Genomic DNA, 19,851 nt, shown 5'->3' with positions numbered 1-19,851 from the left:
TACAATATTAAATAGAATTCTAAGGCGTGGAAACTATCTCGACTTCACGAGACCAAACGATATTACTATATAAATTAAAGTCATCGAGCATTATATTTATATTGTAAAGCCTCGGGTTATTATAGAAGCCATCTATTTATGTTTCATTATAAATGTTCTTGAACATATCTGTATTTTTATTTATTTTTTTTTATATATTTTTTAAAATTTGTTTTATTTGCACTATATATTTTATATATAAAAAAATAATATTTAGTATTGCTTAAATACAATAACCAAATGAAGATCTTCTCAACCCTAATTTCTAAAATAGTTCATAGTGATTGTATCTATGTATATGCATGTATGTTATATATAAACACCCTGTATATCTATCTATGCATCGTGTGTCTGGTCTGAACATATAACATAACACGACAAGTCGATATCCACCACAAGTAACGACTGTAATAAGACACACAAATAACAAAACACAGACATATATCCACCAAGAAATTAAACAAACAAACAAACAAACAATTTCCTAAAAGAATATATCAAAAGCCCCAACAAACAAATAATTCCACAGACTGATCGATCCATATATGTTCAATTAAATTCCATCCATCCATCCATCCACCCGATCATCATCGAATCAATCAACACAAATCATATTTCAAAACCCCAAAAAAAAAAAAAAAAATGAGAAAAGAACCATGAAAAATTACTGCAGATTAGACATCAGAAGGAAGGATCGAAAGAAAAAAAAAAAATAAAGCCGTCGAAAAATGAATATAAAAGATACCGGAACAACCCTGCCGATGCGCCGCCGCCGTCGCCGCCGCAGTTTCGACCCGGCCTTATTTATGGCGCGGCCGATACCGAACTAATTTCGCCTTCCAACTGTGTTTCCAGATCGATACAGCTGTCGTAAGTATCGTACGTATGTAGTCGAGGCCGGGCTACTACGGAGTCTGACCCGGAGGCGACGCCCGCGACTCCATTGGAGGCGTTTGGCTGTCGGAGCCTCGCTGCGCGTCGTCCGACGACTGTCGTAACGTGTCGTCGGTGTCGCCCCTGTTCATGTCGTCGATCATTTTCAGCACTTCTTGCATCGCGGGCCGTTGTTCCGGGACCGTCGCGACACAGGCCATCCCGATCTGGAGAAGCTGGACCATCTCTTCCTCTACATTGTGGTACCTCATTAGCTCGACGTCGAACACCTCCGCCGTCCATTCCTCCCGCACGACACTTTGCACCCATCGCGGTAGATCGATTCCTTCTTCGCCTAAAGAGGCCTGGTTTGGCGCTTTCCCCGTCAAGAGCTCGAGCAGCAGTACTCCGAAGCTGTACACATCGGACTTGAATGTGACTTTACGGGTTTCGAGCACCTCGGGGGCTCGGTATCCCATGATGCGATGATTGGGAGGGGTCGAATTCGAGAAGAGGGAATTGAGTCCGTAATCTGATATGCAAGAATCGGCGTTGTCCTGTCTGAGGAGGATGTTCGAAGACTTGATGTTCCCGTGGACTGTGTTGCCGTTTGCGTGGAGGTGAGCGAGCCCTCTCGCCGCGCTTAGCGCTATTCTCAATCGGTTGTCCCATTCCAGCGGTGTGCGCCCCGAACCTCGATTACCTATATATATATATATCGTTTATTCAAACTGTAAGTTAAGCTATCATCGCAATAGTAACATCCACAATTTGTCACCAAGAAGATGCGCCACAATGTGCACGGATTTAGATTGTTTCTATGAGCAAACCACAAGGGCTATCGTAAATATGTAGTAAAACCAACTTAAAATGTTCGATAAAATTTCAAGAATGGAAGGAGAGAATCACTGACCCATTTTCATTCATTTGACACTATTGATTTTTGGAAAAACATCACATCAAATATATTTTTTCTCTCATAAAATATTAATCAAATACTAACTTTTTACTTTTGCCAAAGTTCTAAAATTCCAAAACTCTTCAAAAACCTCCGTCTAAACGGAGTCGATGACTTTGCTCGAAAGAGAAGCTGTTTTCAAGGTTTCTCTTTCATGTCACAACACAGGTGTCTTGACTACTATCATGTCTAACTTAATGTAAATGAACGTAAAGATTCAATGGTACTAAATGACCATCTCACCTAAAAGCTTTAAGTTATCAAAAAATTGTATCATTAATTACACATTATATAATTTTCCAACACGCCCTTCACGTGCAAAGTGGATTTTAACACGTCCCTTCGAATAATTCACAAACAAAAATTGGAAAACGATCTTCACCATTCAAAGAAAATACCTAAACATAGAAAACTACTATACAGATTGTTCTAAGATAAGATTCCTAAATCAGATACTATGGGTTTGTTTCTTTTAACTCCAAACCCAAGCTTTTTACTATTTGAATTCTGCTGAAAAAAATAAATTTTTTTTTCTCATAAAACATCCCATCATACATTATTTTAATATCAAACTCAAACCAAAACTTTCCAAACTCCATCAAAAGAAACATACCCTACTTCTATAGTTCTTCTTCTTATGTTCGATCTATCTAGAAAAATAATACATTTTCAAATAGAGGATCTAAATGCAAGTCTATAAAAACAGGAATGGGCAGACAACTAGCTTCCTCCAGGCTCATTTATTAATTAAGAAAAAAAACATCGAATGTCTGTCGCCATGTCTACATGTGCTGTGCACAGACAATGATCACAGCTAAACATGTTTGCAATTACACACAGAAAGGTTAAAATTAGGGTTATTAAATTGGGGCAGGAGCTCGTAACCAAGAAGCAAAGCAAGAAAACAATAATATACTCACTAAAGAACTTAGAAGAAAAGGCAAGCTGTCATCATTCTTTATTACAACTAATTTTCTTTTTTTTAAAAAAAAAAACCCAAAAGAAGAATCATTCTTCATTTTGTATTTAAATTTATTTATTTCAACAGATGTAAAGTAGCTGTGGCTCAAGACGGCACAAGCTGTATCTCAAAAAAGAAAATCGAATGTAATCATACTGTATACATCACTTCCATCAAGAAAATTCATATACAGAGTTTTTTTTTTTTTTTTTTTGAATTTTGTCCTAATGGATCATAATTCGAAAAAGAACATAATGATTCGAGGGGGGCCGGCCAAGAACAGAGATGCAGTACCAGTAAACAAATACCCAATTAATTATTGTTCATTACATCACTACCAATTAATTCTTCATTGACTATTTCATCTGTTTGACAGAGAAAATCGATGATATATATTCAATTACACATTGAAAAAGATCAAAACTTTCTCTCAGGTTAAAAAGAAACGATTAATAATAGAATTTCTCAGAGAAACAACATAATGTATCAGTATTATTAACACCAAGAGATTATAGATTTGGTGAAGGAATGGCAGACCAATCACCAATGTCGAAATAATTAATGGCTCTATAAATAGTCCGAACATGGCATCACTCTAAAGAAAGCTTATCTGTAAGTCAGACCCAATTGATTGGAAAACATAGCCCACAACAGCAAAAGTGAAAACAAAGAAAGGTAGGTGGTCGGCTCCCCCAATTATTGATCTTAACAAAAAAAAGAAAAAAAGAAAAAGAATCTACACCCATTCTCTCCCCTGTAATGGCGGATTGGCATTGGCTTTTATGCCCACAGCCAAATTAATTCTCAAAATTAGTGCAGTTCACAAACACACAGAGATCAAACCTCAAAAGAATCAAAAAAACAAATTTCAGGGATCTTTAGCTCTGTTAAATCTTGAAATTGCAGGGATGAACAATTTTTAGGGTTTTGATTCTATGTTTTGAAGATTTGTGAATGTAATTGTAAATATAATTCGCAAGCAATTAAGAAAAGATGGAATGATTAATGCCCAGAAAAAATTTCAGAAGCAAAATTGAAGAAGAACAGAGAGTTTGCAGAAAGCATTACCATGGAGGAGAGCTGATAAACTGCCGGCAGGGAGGTAATCGTAGACCAGCAATTTCTCGTCCTTGGAGAAGTAATAGGCTCTGAGAGGGAGGAGGTTATGGTGGCTGATGTTCCCCAGCACCTCCATTTGCTGCTCGAACTCTCTCTTCGCGACGGCGACGTCTTTCAGCCTCTTGACGACGACGGTTGTACCTTCTTCCAGCACCGCTTTGTAGCTTGTACCTACGCTTCCCTTCCCCAGCACCTCCGCCGACGCTCTCAGCAGATCCTCCAAATCGAAGCTGTAACCGCCGCCGTGAAAGAAAATCAGTTTGTTTCTCTCTGCAGCTTCGGCGGAACCGCCGGTGACGTCGTCTTTAGATGAGGATGTGCCGCCGATGTCTGCGGCGGCTCTCGACGCAGGAATTACCGGCGGTTTTTGATTGGTGGAGCTTCGTTGTCTTCGTTTTCGGAGGAGGAGGAAAATTAGGGCGAGGAGGAGGAGTAAACCGAGAACTCCGCCGGCGATTGAGATTCCAATAATGGCGCCGGTGGAGAGCTTCTTCTTTGTGCTGCTTCCTCGAGGTGGAGTGTCGGATGGCGGTTCCTCCGGCGCCGGCGCCGGAGGAGGGAAGAAAGGATTGCAGGGCGGGAGAGGACCGCCGCACAAATCGATGTTGTTGGCGAATGCGGACGCCGGAAACCGCGCGAGCGACGCCGGAATCGAACCGTTGAGGCGGTTATTGGAGACGTTGAAATCGTTGAGATTCGGCGGAGCGATGCTCGGAATTTTACCGGAGAACTGATTGCTCTGTAGAAAAAGCCCCGAGAGATGTGTGAGATTGTTGATCGAAAAGGGGATTGGACCTGAGAAGTTGTTGGCGGAGAGATCGAGCCTGGTGATGCGAGTCAACTCGGTGAAGCTCGCCGGGAACTCACCGTAAAACTGATTATTCTGCAAGTACACATTCCGCAGAAGCTTCAATTGCGAGAAATCCGCCGGAATTTCACCGGACAGCCGATTCGACCGGAGGCTGAGCACTCGGAGCTGCGAGAGCTGTCCGAGAGTGTTCGCCGGAATTATGCCGACCAAACCGACGCCGGGAAGCCTCAAATTCAAAACCGACGTGTTGGCGGCGTCGCACTCGACGCCGACCCAGGAGCAGGCGGAGACGGACGAGTTCCATTGAAGGCGATTCTCGTGGGGAACTTGGGAGAGAAACGACAGCAGCGCCTGGCGGTCGCGGGTCGGCTCGGCGGCGGCGCGGCCGGAAATCAGAGAGAGTGCAGACAGAAGCAGCAGCGGTAGGAGAACAACAGGCGTGGCCGCCATTAACGGCCTTGAGTTCTTCTGCTTCTTCTTCATGAAACGAAATGCGGAGGAGCGGCCTGCTGCACCATTTTCAGAAGTACCTGAAAGAAGCCATGGCCATGTGGGACGGAGGAGAGAGAGGGAGAGATAAAGGTTGCTAGCTGTACAAGTTTTGTTTTGTAAAGAAGAGAGAGAGAGAGAGAGGGGAAAAAGAAAAAGGGTGGGGGGCTTAAGAATTACGCATAGCAAAGAAAGCAATGATATATGAGTGTGTGTATATATATGTATGTATGGTGGGGAGGAGAGAGAGAGTGGAGGTGGGGGTGGGGGTGGGGGTGGGGAAGGGGGTGGCATATCTTGTTACTTTTTTGTACAGTATGGTCATTTTCTGGGTCTGGTTATGTACTGACGAGTACTGACATTTTATTCATCCAGCCATCGCCATTGCAATGCATTCTCGATCTCTCCGCTCTTCTTCTCCTCCTTCTTCGCTGGTTCGTCGTCTTCATCTTCTTCTTCAACTCTGCTTTGACTGACCATTCACATTTTGGCTTTTACTCTTTTCTCCTTAATAATTGAACTATCTATCAATTTGCTAAGGGTATGTTTTGTTTATATGGTTTTGAAAAAAAAAAATTGATTTATTTTGATATTAAAATAATATACCACGTAATACTTTAGAAAAAAAAAATTGAATTTTTTTTAAAAAAAATCGCAATAGTTCAAATAGTAAAAATTTGAAGTTTTGGACAAAAGAAACATACCGCCCTATATATATCACTCGTGACGGTGAGGTCACGATTATGTAAAAATCTTATGGTCATATATCGGGGTCGTGTAGGTACACGAGTGTGTATCCATAATCACGCCTGTGTAAATCTTAACTTATATTTCCATGATCAAACTCGGTCATGTGATACGTTTACACGATCTGTTTTAAATTGTTTAATTTAATTGTCTTTCTGTTTTTAATACTTTATATTAAGTTGAGAAAAAGTACATAACAAAAAAACCAATTACATACTATCGAAAAATCATTATGTACTTCAAATAAAAAAAAAAACCACAAAGTTATTCATCTTCGTGCTTGGATGATCGGGAAACAGGCATTAGTGTCAATGGTGATGTCTTATCATATTTGGGTTGAAGAAGGCTTATCATTCTCCGGTGCGCCCTGATCATCGGAAGCTGATCACCATCATCTATTGATTCATCGGCTCTATCAACTAATACATATTTATCTACTTCTACCCTAGTCACTTTTGTAACTATACTAATCATTTGTAGCGTCCAAAAACCAAAAATCATCGTGACAAAGATCGGATCATCATTTTCTTCACAAAAAATTCTAAGGCCAAAATAATATTTTTTTCGCGTCGTATTTGAATAATGGCTTCGTACATCTACGTCGATAATTTTCATTAGTTTTTAAACGATGAAACTAAAATTAATTAAAATTATTTACAATAAAATCAAATTAATAAATTTTTATATTGAAATCAAAATCAATATATTTTAATCATATTGTAACCAAAATTGTTTGAATAGCAGACAACCGGTTGGTATCTGAGCATTTCTTCCAATTAAAAAGTTGTGCTCAGTCTAGTTTTTGTTTTGAATAATAATTAAATATGGTGTTCTATTTTTAAAAAAATATTACTCCATCGTCTTATATAAAATGTCCATTTTTTCTATTTCTGTCTCTTTCAAATAATTTATCTTTTTTTTTAAAAATATAATTATAAATTTTAATCACATTTTAAATTTTACAATTTATAATTTTTTTTTAATTTTAATTAAATTATTTAGTTATTTTAATCTTAATTTATAATTAGTTTTATTATACACTAATTATTTTTACTGATATATTTCTTAATTACTTACTAATTATATTTTACTTAAATTCTTGTGTCTACAGGAGCCTGGACATTTTTTGTTTGGACGGAGGGAATAATATTTAAGAATTTGCGATAATTGTATAGTAAAAAAATCGAAACGGGACTAAAATAAATAAATAAATAAAACCATAAATATGCTAAATGACCTTGGAAAACAATTTGATTCATTAATAAAACAAGAATCAATGTAAATATATTATTAATAATAATAATAATTTCCTAAAATCCTTCCTCTATTTATAAATCCTTTTTAATATTTTCATAAAAATTTTGGGTGTATTTCTTTGGCCACTTTTAGCCAAAATCATGGTAAGATTTTGCTTTTGAATTTTGATTTTAAATAATAAAATTTTAAATTAAAATAGTTGTTTAATGTGATATAAATATGTATTGATGTGAAAAATTAATTTTTATATAATATACTGTAATAAATAAAAAATAGGTGATTAAATTAATATTTTAAAAAAATTTGAAATAGTAAAATTGAAAATCAAATTTTACAGATAAATACATTCACGTAGTAATGCACATTAGTGGTTTGTGTCAGATTAATTTATTTTTAAAAAAAAATTAAAAAACACAATGCATAACCACATTTGTATGATTGTGCAAAATTATAATAAAATAAAATAATTTAATTTTTTAATAATAATAATTTAAGAAAATAATATATAAAATTTGTAAGAAATAAAATTTTATATAATACAAATATTTATTTATAATTAACACAACTTAATACTCAATTTATATCATTATTAATTTTATAAATTTAATTTTAATATACATTTATATCATTATAATTTTTACCTATCAAATCAATATACATCAAAACCCTAAAACCCAAACCAAACTTATAAAACTAAAAAACACAAATTTGAAACTCATTCTAAAATTCAAATACAATTCAATTTTAAACTCAATTTCTCCAAATCCTTTCAAAAATACACATCCAAATTTTTATTTTTTTATTTCAAATATTATTTATACGTTATATATATTTATATTTTCTTAAAAATAATAATAAAAAATAACTAAATAAAATAAGGGTGGAGTGGGGTGGGGTCCGGCCTGAGCTATGTTTTGTCACACATTTTGAATTTGGTAGCCCTTTATGCACGTCTCACATCTCATATTATATATTTTTATTTTATAAAATAATTATATACTTTAATCAGATATTTTTAATTTTTTAAGTTTAATTAGAACAATAAATTCTACTAATATATTTTTAATTATTTACTAATTATATCACTATAGTACAAATCAAAATAATATACAAAATTACTTTTATTAGTACCTTATAATACATGTATAATGATATTTATATATAAATATAAGAGTATTTTTAATATTAAATACAAGAAAATAAAAGATAAATGTAACTCTTATTATATAGGGAGGAAGTATATAAATACAACTTATATTTGTGTGGACCGTGGTTACCGTGTTGAACTTTAAAATTCAGCACTGTGCTGACAGCACACTACATCACACGGTGTGTTGTCTGACAGCACACGGTATTACTATCGACAACATACCATATACATTCATATAATACAAATACAATATATAGACTAACAACACATGCTATAGTATATACAACACAAACAATAGTTGATTTCAGCACATCACATACTGTTATACAACACACTTGTAATTATGAACCAACAACACAAATACAACACATGAACTGACAACACGTATTTTATTCTTATAAAACATAAACAATAGTTGATTTCAGCACACCACGTACTGCTATGCAATACACTTATAATTATGAACCAACTACACCTGTCTTTATTATACACAACATGTGTTGTGTACAATAAGATTGTGTGTTATTTGTATATATTACGGGTGCTGATTTTTTTTTATATTATATATAATAAAATTGTGTGATATTTGTATATATTACTGGTGATAATTTTTTCAATTCGGCACCATAATCGTTACCATTTGTGTGATATTTAGATTGATTAGTTCCGAGAATGGAGGGGAATAATGACTGTTTGCATGGATTAGTTTGGTGGAGAAAAAAGAAAAAAGTGAATAAAGTAAAACAAAGATTCTTGTTACGATGAGGGCAATGATATAATAAATTAATAATATACATTGCATAAATCGAGAAATTGTCCAAATTTTTTTGTCCCGGAAAGTATAAATTGGTGGTGTAGAGGTTGGATTTATAACCGTGAGATCATAGGTTTAAACCCCGATGACACATGTCATCTGCCACACATGGTTCGCCTAATGTGACTTTTCCGTCGGACTTGATTTGCAGGGTATCAAGGTCGATCGAAAATTTACCCGGTGCATATTTTCGGATAGCGACTGCGGATTCCTACATTAAAAAAAAATAATAATAAAATAATAATAATAAATTAATAAGTAATAATAATAATAAAACATGAAGCAAAACAAAGAGTAGTGTGAAAGTGAAGATGTGCTTATAGAACACCCACATTGGGTTCCTCTCCACCAGAGGAAATCCCACATCACTCAAAAAATTAAAGAATATTTAATCTGTTTATCTGTTAAATATATACTTTATTATTTTTTATTATTTAAATACAAAATATTAATTTTTTTAAATATTTGGATTCCACTGCATATTACAAATATATTTATATTTATATTTATTTATATCAAATACCGTCACATTAATTTTTATATATCATAGAAATCAAAGTGTGTTTCCTTATGAGGTTTTAGTTTTTTGTTTTGATTTTGAATAATAAAATTTTGAATTGAAATAGTTGTTTGATGTAATATAAATATGCGTTGATGTGATGTTTTGAATGTGAAATTAAATTTTAGTGTAATAAAATAAATAAAAATTGGATGTTTGATTTGATATTTTTGAAAGAAAAAAAAATTGAAATAGTAAAATTGGATTTTATGTACAGAAATTCAAAAGTTATATATATTTTAATTTTATAATAACTGCATTTAATTTATATTTTTTATATTTTTATATTATATTCTTTATGTTCTACATCTAATATCTATGTTATCAGTTCAGTCATTCTCACAGTTTTTTGTCTCATTTTTTAAAAAGAGTTATATATTTTAATTTTTTATAATTTTAATTAAACTAATTAGTTATTTAATTTTAATTTATAAATGTTTGTATTGTATTATAATTACTTTTACTAATATATTTCTTATTTTTATACTAATTGTGTTACTCATAAAATTTCGAATTTACTATACATTATAAGACACAAAAGTTGGGATGAATGTAGTATAAAATATTTACTTATTGTACAATTATATAGATATATTGTTATTTAGATTTAATTTACTAAAAATAAATAATTTTGACATAAATATAAATATATATATATATTATATATATATAGTTGTTGAGACAGAAGAAAATAACTGTGGCTTTTACGCTTTGCTTGTATGAAATTTAATTTTAAATTGTTTATTCTATAATTATTAAAAAAATTTAAATATATATATTTTTATTATAAAATATTGCATCTCAATTATACTTTAAAAAAAATTAGAATTAAAACAAAAAATCAACTTCTAAAATAATACTGTACTTCATTTGGCCCACATAAAGTGGTCACTCTTTCTATTATTGATTGTATCATAAGTATAATTTTTATTTTTTTTTAAAAAATAATTATACATATTAATTATATTTTAAATTTAATAATTTATATTTTTTTAAATCCTAATTAAATAATTAGTTATTTTAATTTTAATGTATAATTATTTTTATTTAAATATTTTTAAATGATTTAATAATTAAGTTTGTGTATGTATATCTATATCTATATTTTGTAACTAATAATACATCAAATATAAACAAGGCTATCCAACCGTAGCGTAGCCTGTCTAACTTTGACAATACGATGATAATTAGGTTTGACTTTTTAATGATATACATTCAGTCTCTATCTGCAAATTAGTATTCCATTGTAATATTCCTCTCTAATGCAATCTATCTTATTATTATTATTATTATTATTATTATTATTATTATTTCGTTTGATTCAAATTTTCTTTTTAATAATAAATTAAAAAAATAATAATATTATTGATTTGTAAAATATCTTTACTCGATAGGAGTACGAAGTGTGTTTGTTTGGGGAATTAGATTTTGAGTTGGAATTTGAATAGTAAAAATTTTGAAATTGAATAGTTGTATGATGTGATATAAATATGTGTTGATGTGATGTTTTGAACGTAAAATTGATTTTTAGTATAATATAAAAAATGAAAAATATGTGTTTGATTTGATATTTTTAGAGAAAAAAAAGAAGGATGAATAGTAGAAATTTAATCCAATCGCCCAAACGAGTTTATTGATGATTTGAATCCTTGTAACCTGGTGAAATATGATAGTGGATTGATTTCTAAATTGATATCCTCCAGAGATATGATTCCATAACCGAACCGGATCAACAAACAGTTTATGTCATTTATTGTTTTGTTTGTATTCACATTTATTACTTAGATACTAGGTTGTTTTACTATAAATTTACCATATGATAATTATTGTATTTTTTCTTATGAGATACATAACACTGTTGCATGGTTACTTGGAAGAGTTGGTCTCTTATTTGGCGATTCAAGGGGATTTTATACGTGTATTTCTCAAACATTTTTGATATGTAAACAGTGTGTTCATTCTATCAAACCGTGGTCCAAAATGAATTAAACCGCCCTTGTTTAATGTCTCAAATTATCGATTTTGAAAAACCAAAATAAAAGTATTTTTTTGATGTCTCAAGGCAATGGTGTTTGGAATGCTATTGAGATGGGTGGTTTCATCTCACAAAAATCACTGATGAGTTTACTTGTGAGGTTTTGGTTTTGAGTTTTGATTTTGAATAGTAAAATTTTGAATTGATATAGTGGTTTTATGTGATATAAATATGTATTGATGTGATGTTTCGAATGTAAAATTAGATTTTAGTATAATAAAATAAATAAAACTTTGATGTTTGATTTGATGTTTTTGAAAGAAAAAAAAAGTTAAAATAGTAAAATCAGACGTAAAATCTTGCAAGTAAACAGAGCCTTTGAGTGAATGAGTCTAGGAACTTTCAACCATAGTGCTACAACGACAAACGGATGACGATAAAACTCGAATTCAAGACCTAAAACTCTAATATTATGTTAGATGATGTAAATGACTGACTCACCTAAAAATTTAAACTATTAAAAATACACATTATTTATTTATTTATTTACAAACAAGAGTTCACCAATTATATTATTATTATTATTATTATTATTATTATTATTAATTTACTAGTGTTTGGTTGTTGTATGTATACATTATGTGTTTATGTTATTTGAGTAATCTATTAGTAAGGTCCAATAATGTGATTGATATTCCTCCTTCCGTCCATTAATTATGTCTGAGTTAGGGTTATCGTAGATATGAAAATTTAGAATAAATATAATTTGAAATTAATTAAAATATATTAGTGAAAATAATTATAGATTAAGATTAATATAACTAATTCTTCTAATTAAAATTTAAAAAATAGAAATTAAAATTTTTTAAATGAAATTAAAGGTGAGTAATCATTTTTCGAAAAGAAAAAATGATATTAGATGTGAAACGGACAGAAATAACAATATGAACACGATAGGTGTGGAACGGAGAAAATATAATTTATTACTGAATCGACTTGTTTCATCCCTAATTGATTCTATTTCATTAAAGTTGAAAATGATTAATTTTCAAATTGAACTATTCAAATTTATAATTGTGCTAAAAGCATTTAAAAAAAAATTATTTTTCAAACACCCTTTTAATATACGAAAATATGCTTGAGTCAAAAAGCTAATCTAATGTAGAAACAAACTTTAGCTGTATAAAATATAATTTGAGAACATATAAAATATAAATAAATGGTTGATGATATATATTAACATATGTTTTGGCTATCGCAACGATTGAGCAAATCAACATATATTAACATACGATTTCGGTTATTGTATTGATTTGATCAAATTAATATATATTTATCAAAAAATAGTACATATTAATATAATATATAATATATATTTTGATAACACATTATATAATTATATGTAATACGATATATTTTGATTTCATCATAATAAGTAATAGCACAAAAAAATAAAAAAAATAACACGACGCAACACAATATATAACTCATGTAACAAATATTAATATAATAATAATATATATCATAACATGTTATATAATTTTATGTAGCACAATATATATTGATTTCAACACAATATATAACTCACACAACATGTTTCTATATAACTCAAGATATGCTATCTGCATTATAATGAAATCCTAATTATTTCAAATTAGTGTGCTAATTTGGTCATATGTTTTTATGCAATGAAATGTTAATTGCTTCAAATTAGTGTGCTACCTTAGTCAAATCAGTACCATATTGATTTGATCAAATCAACATCCTAACAACCGCCATTAATTTTGTGACCGTGAGATCATGGGTTCAAACCTCCGACGTCTCAGGTCACCTGCCACACATGGTTTGCCTAATGTGACTTTTCCGTCGGGTCTGGTTTGTAGGGTATTAGGTTCAAGCGAGTGTTTATCCAGTGCAAACTTTCGGGTAACGGCTACAGGTTCCTATGTCATCCAAAAAAAAATATATAAAAATAATTTTAATACATATAATATTTTAAAATATAAACTCACAATATATTTTGAGAATAACTAGAGCTGTTAACAATCCGAGCCGAACCAAATTTTAAGTGTTCCTTAACGTTCGCGAACAAGGCTCGGGCTTGTTCGTTAAGCTTTCGAGCTCGTTCGTAGTGTTCGAGCTCGGCTTGTTAAGAATTTTTATTGTTTGAGCTCGTGTTCGTGTTCGGCTCGTTTAGGCTCAATTAAGCTCGTTCGAGTTCGTTTGAACTCGTTTGTCTTATTTTTTAAAATTTATATATGAATTATAAATAAAATTTAAAATTATATTATTTATATATTTTAAATTAATATTTTATTTATTTATAAATTATCATTTTATATATATAATATTTATAATAAATATATTATTTAAACGAACGTTCGCGAACGTTCGCGAACAATGCTCGGACTCGTTCGTTAACCAAATGACCCTGTTTATATTGTTCGGCTCGGCTCGTTAATGTTCGCGAACGAGCTTTAACCGAGCCGAACCGAGGCGACTTGTCAACACAACAGTTGCTATCTACATTTAAATCATGTCTGTATTGATAGCTTAAATGTTATCTGTTGTATTAGTAACTAGCCTAAGTTAATAAATGATGGTTTAGCTTAATAAATGATATTAAATAATTAACTATATTGATGCACAGATCACTGGACGCGTGTCGTGTCTTAACTAATGATAGTGTAGGCTAGTTTTTTTTTAATAAAGTAAAAATAATACTAATAATAATTGAATATTCTCCAAATGTAAGATAATTTTGATTTTTTAAATAAAGCAAAAATAATAATAATAATTAAATATTATCTAAATGTAAGATAATTTGGAGGTTTTTTTTTTTTTAACAAGTAATAAATAGTTTATTATAAATTGTACTAAAAGTAAAATTTGCAAATTTTACACGAATGTATTCAATCAACAGTTTGTAGAATTTTTAAAACTTTTAAATATATTTAATTCAGATTTAGAAAAAAATAAAAATAAAATCAAACGGTATTCAATCAAAAGTTTTCAAAATACATATGACCGATTGCTATTATTATTATATGATGTGAAAATCCGCATTCGCTACTTTTCGAGTACGTTCTGAGTAAATTTTCGATCAAATCTAATAATTTGCAAATTAGATCCGATATCAAGTGAACCATGTAATTTTCGCCTGAGTTTTTAAAATTATTATTGTTATTTTATTTTCCCTAAAGATGTTAACATACAATTTTTTGTATGTAAATGTAGAATTTAGGGAATTAAAAAAAAAAAAAAAAAAAGAGGATACTTGTATAATATGATCAAAATATCACTGATGAAAATGTATATTGCAAGAGTTATAATTAATCATAAAAATTTTAGAAGTCGTTTATACTATGTTCTTCAAACGATAAACATAATTCGGATGAAGAAGTCTTGAAGTCCTTGAGTTGTTTAATATAGATTTCTTCTTTGACATATCCAATCAAGAAAATTATTCTTATAATTATCTTATACAAAGTAAATTCAAGTGAGCATTAAATTAATAGAAGTAATCTTACAACTTCAATTCTTTCTACGGGACAAAATTCTCATCGTAATTTATGCCTTCAATCTGAGTGTAACCTTGAGCAACCAATATCACATTTTTTGAGTGATGTTCTCTTTCTCATCGAATTTATTTTTGAAGATTCACTTCGTAATTACATTGAGGCTGTCTAGTCGTTCTACCAATGTCCAAGCACTATTCCTTTTAAAATGAGTGAGTTCATCTCGCAGTGTGTTGATTCAAAATTCATATTTCAATATTTTCTTAATTATTTTCGGTTCAAATATAGACAAAAAAAAAAAGAAAAATTAATTATATAGAAAATAAAATCTTTCCAAATAATTCCATGAGATTCACGGGTTTATCGTGAGTTAGACGTCTACCATTAGAATCACAAATAATAGCATCAATTGGATGATTTTGAGAAATTATGAATCCAAATCTTCTAAACTCTACTTTCAATTCACTTTCAGCTAGTTGTTAGTAATGACATCGGAAGAATTCTTAGGTTTATACTAGTATAACCGAATTGAACTTTTTGCAATATTATCTTGAGTGTTACGACGTTAAAAACTTTGGGTCTGAGGGAGGTTCTGAATCACAAGCTTAGGGACAGGTAGTATCATCATTATCATCATCTAATTGATGTATCAATTTTCTCTCATCAAACAAAATATTGATTGAGTCTATAACCTTCTTGTTACGATTATTGTAAACCCTTTAAGCAATACTATTTTGAGAATACTCAAAGAAAATACCATATTCCGATCTCACATTGAAGTTGTGCAATTGGTTTCTATATTTCAAAATATAGCATCTACAATTGAACTCGTGAAAGTAAGATATGTTGAGCTTCTTACATTTTCAAATCTCTAAGGAATTTTCTTCGTACATGAGCCCAGTTATAGATGGTTGATCATGCAGCACGTTGTGTTAATTGCTTCAGCTCACAAGGATTTTGCTACAACTTTAGTTTGCATCGTCGATCTAGTCATTTCTTACAAAAGTCCTGTTCTGTTCTGTTTTTATTTTTTATTTTTTTAAACACTTCATTTTTCTGTGGAATTTTTAGATTTGAAAATTCGTATTTGAATCCCAATCTATTACAGAAAATTGTAAACCTCTTATTCTCAAATTTTTTACCATGATCGGCTCTTAGTCTCTTGATCTTCGTTTTTTTTCTCGTTCATAAGTTTAGTGAAAAGCTTTTCAAACGCATCAAATATATCACTCTTCTCACACAAGAAATCAACCCGAAAAATATTTGTAAAATCCTCAATGCACACAAGGCTACAAACATTTACTGGACCCATCAGATCTTTATATAGTAAGTCCAGGCCGTAGGTTCGACTTTGTTGTTCTAACAACAGATAAAAACCCTTATTTCATTTCTTCTTACACAATAATCATATGCATAATTCATCACTCTCAAAATATTGGACAAACTTATGATTGCACCAATCTTGCTAATTCTTACCATATTTTAGCGATTGGCATGACCTAATCTAATATGTCATATGTCATAGTTTCATCATCCTTCAATATCAATGCGGGCAGCTTTAAATTCTACATTTTGATATATTAATTAATATTTAAAGATCAGCATGTAAAAAGTAAATGAGACCCTTAGAATCGAACGAAAGTGATATTATATATTTATTTTTTATTTAATATATTATATACAAATCATTTTATTATTGAAAATATCATATTAAATATTTATTTATATTATGTCAAATAATTATTGTAATCCAAATTTTTTACTATTTTAAATACACCTAAACATAAACCAAACAACCTTTTTTGAAAAAATATATGAAATTCAATTTATATAAGTTGTAAAATCGAAAATTTCATAATTATATTTGACATTAGTTGGTAGTTGTAGATAATAAATCATATTAATTGCAAAATCCACCTATATTACTTATAGGAAAAGGACAAAGACTGAACAAAAATTTAACCAAACCAAATCATGTAGGCCACACTAAACGCAACAAATTTTAAGAGAAGTAGGGTAAGGACTTTGCGTTCTTCGAAAACAATATATATTTTTTTTCACAAAATATCATATCAAATATTATTTTTATACCAAATTCAAACCAATTTTTTTTCAAACTCATCAAAAAAAACACACCTAGTACTACTACTATTATTATTATTACCCAACTAAATTTTAAAACATAAATAATAGCTAAATATAAATATATGCATTGATAGGATAGTATAGATAAATTTGATCGTAGAATATATATATATATATATTAATTTTAAATTAAAATGTCTTATCAACCAATTACAAACCTAAAATCCAAACCATACAAATTCCAAACACACTCTAATAAAATGATTATGATTATTGTGAAAAATATTTAGTTGAATTAAATACATTGAACAGTTTGAACATAACCATGAATATGATCATATTAGAATACAATCGTGGAAAAAAAAAAAAAAAAAGTAAACATGATCATGTCATAACATGACCATGAACAAACTAGTCAATATGATTATGTTTAAACACGATCATGTTGGAACATACGTTATAAGAAATTATTAATTTTGTAACGAGATTTTTTCGTTTCTAAATTCACTTTTTCTGTTACTAATGATATTATAGACGGAATTAGAGATGGAATTACGTTAGCTACGTGAACTTTAGGAACAGAATTCCGTTACATATATTTTTTTGTAGTGCTATACGACCGTGTTGACTGGCTGTAAAATTTAGTTAAATTTTTTAGTAATCAAATATGATCGTATTCAAGTCAATACAGTCATGGTGATTGTACGTAAAGTTTAGTCAGCTTTTGAATTTTCCAACAAGATCGTATTCAAGTCAGTACGATCATGTTCATATCGTATATAATGAGATAAAAAATGATAAAAACTAATTATTATAATTTATAATGAGACTAAAAATATATTTTAAATTTTAAACTATACTAAAAATTTATTTTATATTCAAAAAATATCGTACCGATATTTATTTATATCAAATAAAATAATTATTTTTATTTAAAATTTGTTATTCAAAACTTCAAATATGACTCCCAAACTCCCGGATAAACACACTCAAAAGTTTTTTATAAAGCTCTCTGATCTAACCTAGATGGGCTGAGGCCCAATTTACACTAAAGGGCTACTTCCGAAAATGTGACATTTTGGTCCGGGCCGGGCCCAATTAGATGAAACTTTAAATGGGCTTGGCCATAGCTGAATTGCCTTTTGAGTAAAATTTAAAACCTATTATTATTCACAAACTTTCTCATTTAATTTTCAATAAATTCTTTCTAATTATAATATTTTTAATAAGAATATAAACTCTAAGAAAAAGAAATTAAGGGTTTTTTTTTTTTTTTTCTCTAAACATTTTTATTAGATATGATTCCAATATATATACAACTATATTCTTCTTTTAAAAAAAATAACATTTAATATAAAATAATTATTTTTTACATTACCTACCTATTTCTTTATAAGTCATATATATATATATATATATATATAATTCAAATAAAAACATTAAACAAACAAAATCCAATCATTTTAAAAAAATTTTTTGATTCATGTTTAACTTTAAGTTTTTATTTAATTTTTTCTAAAAGTTATATTTGGAAATAAAATAAAAATTGTGGTTTACTATCGAAAATCAAAATGAAAAGTAGAAAAATTGATTTCAAAAAAAAGTTTTGGTTTACATTTTTTATTTCAAATTTAACTTAAATATCACTTTTTTGTTTGTTGTTTTATCATACTAAACTAATATTCCTGTCCCAAAATACATGATTTTTTTTTATTATTTTATTATTTTATTATTTTTATTTTAACATATATTTCATTTTATTTGATATATTTTTTTATACTTGATAAAATTTATTAATTCAAATCATATTTAACAAATATGAATCTTTAACTTAATTACTTTCATAACATATAATATCGTACATATAATATGATATTTAAGATAATAAGGTTTAATTAATTAACAATACTAGATTTCTACATTATATTATCAATTTTCATGTGAGTGGTATTATTGGTAATTTTAAAATAAAAATTAATATATAATTAAAAAAAATTCAAATATGTATTTAAATATGCAAAATGATCGTGTGCTAAGATTAGTTATCAAAATTATATTTCAATAAAATATATACAATAATTTATAGTGTAAATAATAAAATTTTATATAATACAAACAAATAGTTAAAAAAAAAGAAAAAAGACAAACTATGTGTGTATATATATATATATATATTTTAATAATGTGGAAATTTACGGTCGCTACTTTTCGAATGTGCTCTGGATAAATTTTCAACCGAACATTTTGTGTTTATCTTTTGTGTTTGTTCTTAGGGTGTGTTCGTTTGACAAATTTGTGTCTAACTTTACTGTACAAACGTTGTACATAATTGGAATTCAAAATCCTAACCCTATATCCTACGCACGTTGCTAGACCATAGGCTTCCCTTCGCGCAGAAGTTGTTGCGAGAATCTCTGCGACCTGTCAACTCCAGCTCTGATTGATGGACTGGCGAACACATCCAACGGTAGGGTTGGTAGGTGAGACAATAAATTA

General features: G+C 29.7%; 1 protein-coding gene across 1 annotated transcript; it reads right to left on the bottom strand.

The window, feature by feature from the left end:
• Positions 1 to 495: 495 nt before the first annotated feature.
• Positions 496 to 5,443, bottom strand: LOC127264893 (probable inactive receptor kinase At2g26730). The gene is made up of 2 exons (XM_051294472.1): positions 3,900 to 5,443; positions 496 to 1,615 (listed from the first exon to the last, which is right to left on the bottom strand). The coding sequence occupies exons 1-2, from the start codon at positions 5,242 to 5,244 to the stop codon at positions 945 to 947; spliced, it is 2,016 nt and encodes a 671-aa protein (XP_051150429.1). The 5' UTR covers positions 5,245 to 5,443; the 3' UTR covers positions 496 to 944.
• Between the last annotated feature and the right edge of the window lie 14,408 nt (positions 5,444 to 19,851).

The sequence above is a fragment of the Andrographis paniculata genome, unplaced genomic scaffold (genome assembly GCF_009805555.1).
Source record: "Andrographis paniculata isolate CXL003 unplaced genomic scaffold, ASM980555v1 Contig71END, whole genome shotgun sequence".
NCBI classification, from domain to species: domain Eukaryota; kingdom Viridiplantae; phylum Streptophyta; class Magnoliopsida; order Lamiales; family Acanthaceae; genus Andrographis; species Andrographis paniculata.
Note: the sequence above shows the minus strand (reverse complement) of the source record. Positions and strands in the feature narration are given on the sequence as shown.